The sequence below is a fragment of the Sinocyclocheilus rhinocerous genome, unplaced genomic scaffold (genome assembly GCF_001515625.1).
Source record: "Sinocyclocheilus rhinocerous isolate Xijiao unplaced genomic scaffold, SAMN03320098_v1.1 scaffold708, whole genome shotgun sequence".
Classification (NCBI taxonomy): domain Eukaryota; kingdom Metazoa; phylum Chordata; class Actinopteri; order Cypriniformes; family Cyprinidae; genus Sinocyclocheilus; species Sinocyclocheilus rhinocerous.
In genome coordinates, this window is record NW_015635523.1 from 2,268,481 (window position 1) to 2,275,651 (window position 7,171).

At 36.8% G+C, this 7,171-nt stretch overlaps 1 protein-coding gene across 1 annotated transcript in view; it reads left to right on the forward strand.

Moving 5' to 3' along the window:
* Positions 1-257: 257 nt before the first annotated feature.
* Positions 258-7,171, forward strand: part of LOC107747022 (ribosomal protein S6 kinase beta-1-like) — a 15,050-nt gene continuing 8,136 nt past the window's right edge. Inside the window, exons 1-9 of the mRNA XM_016561436.1 lie at positions 258-636; positions 1,600-1,643; positions 1,770-1,887; positions 2,509-2,577; positions 3,488-3,635; positions 3,796-3,853; positions 4,647-4,747; positions 4,878-4,968; positions 6,356-6,446. Of these exons, the coding sequence (XP_016416922.1) occupies positions 565-636; positions 1,600-1,643; positions 1,770-1,887; positions 2,509-2,577; positions 3,488-3,635; positions 3,796-3,853; positions 4,647-4,747; positions 4,878-4,968; positions 6,356-6,446 (792 nt within the window). The 5' untranslated portion in view covers positions 258-564. The remainder of the gene's footprint in view (positions 637-1,599; positions 1,644-1,769; positions 1,888-2,508; positions 2,578-3,487; positions 3,636-3,795; positions 3,854-4,646; positions 4,748-4,877; positions 4,969-6,355; positions 6,447-7,171) is intronic.

The following is a 7,171-nucleotide window of genomic DNA, read 5'->3' on the forward strand; positions in this document are numbered from 1 at the left end:
TTACCCCAATAATCGTTGTTTTGTGTACAACTTCGGAAAACCTTTCTTTATACCCTCTAATCAGGTGAAGAAACTTGTAGTTATTTCATAATTAAATTATGCTTGAGAACAGGCACACTACTGATTATGCAGTAGCTATCAGCACGCACTTGAAGCTCTTGCCAAAAGCAAAACAATGTCTTTTGTCGACACCTACTGGCAGTGAAGCGGTACTACAAGTAAAATCAGCTTCCTATACACATAGAATGACGTGTTTTTGTATCCCTACACCCATTTACCTCAGCTACAACCTTCCAGAGTAAAATGGAAAACATTTTGTGTTTAAATAAATAAAAACGTAAATTTAGTTGTTCACAGTTGTTTTACACATTCCGGAGCATGCGCACTGACGCTCTGTGAAACTCGCTGTTCGCCGTGATTATCGTTTACCGGTAGTTAATCTCCGTAGGAATACGTTGCGTAACGTTACCAGAGCCGGTTATGGCGTTGTTTAGTCGTGCCGGACCATGAGGTGTCTGTATTCATCGTTATTCCGGTATTGGAGTGTGTAAAGAGACCGTGGCCATGGCTGGTGTGTTTGATATCGACCTGGACCCGCCGGAGGACAACGTGTCGGACGAGGAGCTCGCCGACGGGGTATGTATGTAACCGGTAACTTAACCGGCTCGGTTTCAGTTTTTCCGCATCGCCTGGACCGTCCTGAGGATCGACCCGGCACCTTACACGCTTCAGAAACACGGCAGAAAAGTACTATGGCTACTGTAGTAAACTATTACATGACAATACCATGGTACTTTAATATTTACCATGGTAACGTTACTGTATGATTATTATATGGTTTAAAATGTTTTACAGAGGATAGATTTACAAAGTACTTACCATGATATATATATCATGTCAATATCGTTATTATAAGTGGACATATTTGGCTGTTTTAATACGATTTTAGAGTATAAATTAGCTTAATATAGTTAAGCTAGTTTAAGATGGTTTCTAGCTGGTCTAAGCTGGACATTAGCTGGTTCAAGCTGGTTGTTAATATGGTGGATCTTCTTGGACCAGCTATAAACCAGTTGGTCAAACTGAAGATATTCTATCTAGCTGATTTTTTTTAAGCACATATTAGCCAGACATAGTGACCAACTCAGTGACCAACTTTTAAAACATTTCAGCTGCAGTTACTTTTTATATCACTGAAATTAAAGCAAAATAGACATTAGAGGCTAAAAGTGTTCAAAAGTTTGACAGAAGTTCTCATGTCAGATTTTTAGACTAGCTTTGCTCCTGAATTACTTCTGAAACCACAGAAAATCCTCCGTAGGTCCAACTTGCCTTGGTCGGACACTCTCTGTATTGTTAGGCTGGGTCTTGTAATGTGATAACAGCGATCAGTGACCTTGATACTCCAGTTGATGGAAAAGAGCCAGTGCGCATCAGTCACTGGTATAGATTGTGCTTTAATGGCCGTGTCAGATCTGCACACTGTGCATTTGGTGGAAAAGCTGCAGAGATACAAAAAAAAACAAAAAAAAAACTGCAGTCCACACCTCAAACACTCTAAACCTACCATAAACACCAAAAGTTTGTTTCTGTCCACAGGCCAAGAGTAATGAATGCATGGACCAGTGCAGTGGCTTTGAATTGTGAGTATGTCAAAGTGCTCATAATTATATTTGTGTAATTTGATGATGTCATTTTAATTTAGCCCCTCAAAAAGTGAAATGTCTTCTCTTGATATTTTATGCTGATATTTTAATGTTTTGGAGCAGTATGGAAGACTGCGAGAAGTTCGAGATCTCCGAGAACAGTGTGAATCAAGGCACGGAGCAGATTCGTCCGGAATGTTTTGAGTTGCTTCGTGTTTTGGGTAAAGGGGGATATGGCAAGGTAAGCAAGACTAGCAGTGCTACCCAGTGTTTCCTCCCTGCATGTGGTGTAGTTTGAACACATAAATAATGCTGCAGAATAATGTAGCCAACACTACTGTTTAAAAATGTTTGTGGTCGGTAAGAGTTTTTGAAAGAAGCTTCTTATGTTGATTTATTTGATTAAAAATACAATAAATACAGTGGTATTGTGATATATTATAATTTAAAATGAATGCTTTCTATTTTAATAGTTTATAATGTAATTTAAAGTATTTGCAATTTGCTGAAATTTCAGCAAAGAGTTGTTGCTTTCATAAATTTTTTCAGGATTTTTAAATGAATTTTTTGATGAATAGAAAGCATTAATTTGAAATAGAAATCTTTTGTAACATTATAAATGTCATTACTGTCACCTTTGATCAATTTAATGCATCATTGCTGAATATTATCCATTAATTTTTGTAAAATAAAATCTTACTGACTTTTGAAAACAATATTGTACGTAATTTGTTTGCACTGAGGTTTTAATGCTTTTAGTTTTAGTTTGCAGATTTTTATTGTAGATCTAACTGTGCCATTTTTATTGGACTGTCATCTTAGCCTATATATGTTAATGGTCCTTTTCTGTTTAAAAAAACAGGTTTTTCAAGTTCGCAAGGTAACAGGGGCAGATTCTGGGAAGATATTTGCCATGAAGGTCTTGAAAAAGGTATGGCCCCCTAAAATTCCCTGAAAGTCAGCATGGGTTGTTCCATCATGCCTGGTCCTGCTGGTTAACAGATTGTATTGGTGTGGTTTGCTGCAGGCCTGTGAATAATGTCTAAGGAATGTTTCATCATTACCTATAAACAGTTTTGATAATGATTGTTTGTATAGTTTTAGTGTGTTTTTCCTTTTCGCAACAGCTGATCAAATTGTTTAATATTAGAATAACTTTTGTCACTTTGCATTTGCAAACAAGTGGATCATAACAGAAACACACTGTAGCATTCAATAGTAGGAATATGGCTTTGCTTAAAATGCTTAGTCTAAGGTATTTAGAACACAAGGCACTATAATAGCATGCTTAACAGAGTCTAATTTGGCAAGACCACGCATGAGTGGCAGATTTGGTCATTTATCAACATTGTAGAAAGATATGATGTGGTCACACAATATGATGCAATCTCAGTCGACCAGATTTGCATACCAACAGAATGTGGATCTGCTCTTATCAATACTTAGTAGAGTCTTCATTGTACGCTGTAGCTGTTTTAGCTAAATTATCTTTACACCACTCTATAACAGAAGCAGTGCAAGCGATGGCTGTGTACTGAGGCCGTGGATGCAGTTTAATTATTTTGAGATTGATGCTGCATTGTTCTCTGTGGTTTGCATGATTGAAATGCTCCGGATTCCATTCCCAAATTAGATTTGCACACGTCTGTTTATTGCAACAACAATAAAAGCATTAATGACACCAGCCTGATGAGTTCACAGCTGTGATTAGGGGTGGTACAACCCTCCATCGAATAGATGTTCACAGGAAGAAAACGTACAGACATTGCTTGTGTGCTTGGCATTTACTTAAAAACACAAAATTTCTTAATGTATTCTGTTGCTTTTGTCTGTTTCAACAGGCCATGATAGTTCGCAATGCAAAGGATACTGCTCATACTAAAGCAGAAAGGAGCATCCTAGAGGAAGTTAAGCATCCCTTCATTGTGGACCTCATATACGCCTTTCAGACTGGAGGCAAACTTTACCTCATCTTGGAGTACCTAAGCGGTGAGTTCAAAACAGCTACTTTTGCTTCCTTGAGGACAAAAGTCACCAAATCCTGAACGGAAATAAATTCTAGCAGTAGTATTATTTGTCTTGGCTTTGAGAAAAATTTGAATCATGACTTGTTTTCGAGAATGTATCTGGAATCATGTTTCTGTAACAGGTGGAGAGCTGTTCATGCAGCTGGAGAGGGAGGGGATCTTCTTGGAGGACACAGCCTGGTAAGTGGAGCTTTATCAGTCTTATCAGGGGTCAAGATGACCTGTCTGCTGTCTGGTTGAAACGCCTTTGTTGTGTGTAAACGTTGATCTTGTCCAGGAGGCTTTCAAAATTCATTGGCTTAACAAATGTAGTTTGTACTGCCTACCCAAATGCTGCTTTGGTAGTTTGTCCGACCAAATATATGAAATTCTTTGAAAATTATTGGAAGCAATGATCAATATAGCTGTTAATTTGTTAAAAGTTTCATTATTATTTTTTTTGAATTATTAAAGGGGTTGTTCTATCCAAAAAAAACATTTTTAAAAATCTGTAATTATTTTCTTACCCTCATCATCGTTCCAAACCTGTATGATGTTATTTTTTTCTTTGTAAGACACACACACACATATTTAATTATTTAAAAATATTTTTAATGAGTCTTTACATAGTTCTTTTCTGTACAACAATTCATTGTGACCAAGAGCTGTCAAGCTCCAAAAAGGAATAAATCACCTTGAAAGCGGCCTGGATGACTTTTGCACTATATATTAGGAATCTTTTGAACCCTAATTTATATCTGGAAATAACATTAAAAAAATAAATATAAAAAAAAAAAAATACATAAAAACATTCAATTTAAAAATTGCTTGAATGTGATTACAATAATAATACAATTTTAATTTTGTTTAACAAAGAAAATAAATGTTTGAATCCATTGATTTTGTGAGCATTTCAATTTCTGTAAACTATTTATTTATTTACTTACTTACTTGCTTAACTACCTACCACCCTCTAATTTTATTTCCTTCCTAGTTTTTACCTGGCAGAGATTTCCATGGCCTTGGGTCACCTTCATCAGAAAGGCATTATCTACAGAGATCTGAAGCCAGAGAACATCATGCTCAATAACAATGGTAATAAAACACTCATACACACACACGCAGACCTCTGTCCTTTTATCCCAGATAGTCCTCAGACTTGCACCACTGCCTGTTCAATAAAGACTGTTCTCCTCTGGATGTGCTCATTTCATTCTCATCTCAGGTCATGTGAAGTTGACCGACTTCGGACTCTGTAAGGAGTCGATCCACGATGGTACCGTCACACACACCTTCTGTGGAACCATAGAGTACATGTATGTACAAACTCACATTTTCACCCAATTAAAGGTGCACTAAGCGAATTTTGCTAAACGATGTTGATATTTGAAAGCACCAAAACAAACACGCCCATACCCCAACAGGACCCTGCACCTATTTTGATATCTCCGCCCCACACGTATGTACACAACCGGTCGCCGTGATTTTGCCAGGTAAGACATGTTCCTGGATCAACATCTTTTGTTGATCCTGGATCAACATTACTGTCCAAAAATACAGACTTAACCCAATCCCTACCCCTAAACCTAACCTTACCCATAATTTATTCCTAAAATCAGAGGGAAATGATTAACAAGGGTGTAGAAGCACCTAATCCTGATTGTAAGCAAAAACTGATTGTGATTGTAAAAACTGACATTTCCTGAAAAGTTATCTCTCAATTCTGATTGGTTGATTGGAATGATGTTCCTAGATCAACAAGGATATTGATCCAGGAACATGTACTTGGTCAAATCACGATCACCGTACACAACCCTGGCAACGATGATGACGGAATCTGCTATGCCTTCAGGCTGAGGGTATGATGTCATGAATAAGTGAAAGCAATGTGTGTTACTATGGTAATTCAGGTCGAATGTGTTTGGTAGTAGAGTGTGTTTTAATGTTTGAATGGTTTAGCTCCATTTCATGTGGAAGATGACATTGCTCCGATATTTACGCAGGTCCTACCTCTTGCCTGATCGTAACCCTTCTTTTTAATGTTTTGTTCCTCTGATATTTCCCTTTTATTTTATTTATTTTTTTGTTCCCCCGATCTGCTAATATCAGTCCTGTGCACTCCAGCGGAGCGCTTTCTTCTCCCCATCCATACTAGACACGCCCCTTACTGCTGATTGGCAGGAAGTGTGTTTTGGGACTCGGTCCAACACTGTGGTCAAAAGCGTTTTCAAATATTGCTTAGTGCACCTTTAAACAAACTTGTTTATGCTAATGTAACTTCTAGATGTAAATGGCTATTTTAAAAACAAAGTTCATCAGAATTGGCCAAGTTGATACTGATGTTGTACAAACCATGAAAATTTCTAAGCAGCCTGTTTTTGCATCTTTTTCTCAAATAAATGGTCTGTGTAGGCTAGAAAGGGAGCTTTGTTTTGTTTACCAACTTGAACTTCACTTTAAAAGAGCAAGAAAAATCATGTTTTCAATGATGTGGCCTCTTGAAAGTCCATACAGAGCAGTTCATGGAGGTCAGAGACTCCATCAATCATGTCAACTGAAGCCTTATTTGGGGCCTCCGGTGTCATTTAGGTCAAAGTAAAAAAGACTGCAGCACAAAAAATGGTTGGTGTGCAGGCCTTTTCTCTCTTCACTCATTCATTCCGTCTCTCTCTCTTTGTTTCTCTTGTCCTCTCCCTCTTTCAGGGCACCAGAGATCCTCATGAGAAGCGGCCATAACCGGGCTGTGGACTGGTGGAGTCTGGGAGCACTGATGTATGACATGCTGACAGGAGCTGTGAGTGTTCCATCTTACATCTCCTTCCTGATATGTTGCTTCTCCATTAATGTTTTACATTAAGTTAAAGACAAAGTAGGTCAGAAATCTGTATATAATATCGGTAGATGAATATATACATATAGATTATATATGTACATATACATATAAATGCATATATGGAGGGGGAGAGATAGATGTTTTCTAAATACATACACTACTGGACAACAGTTTGGGATTAAATGTTTTTGAAATAAGTCCTTTATGTTCACCAAGACTGCATTTATTTGATCAAAAATACAGTAAAAACAGCAATATTGTGAAATAATATTACAACTAAAAGTTCCATTTCTATAGTCTAATTTTGTTCAAATAAAATTCTGTTTCTAATATCTATTTAAAAATTATTTTTTTTCCCTGCAATGGCAAAGTTGAATTTTCATCAGCCATTACTCGACATTCAGTGTCATATAATTCTTGAGAAATCAATCGAATATGCTCATTTAATGCTCAATAATTTATTTGATCAGTTTTTTATATGGTGATGCTTAATATTTTTGTGTTTTTTTCTTTGATGAATAGAAAGTTCAGTAGAACAGCACTATATATATATATATATACAGTGGTGTGAAAAAGTGTTGGCTCCTGATTTCTTATTTTTTTGCATGTTTGTCACACTTTAATGTTTCAGATCATCAAACAAATTTAAATATTAGTAAAAGATAACACAAGTGAACACAACCAAC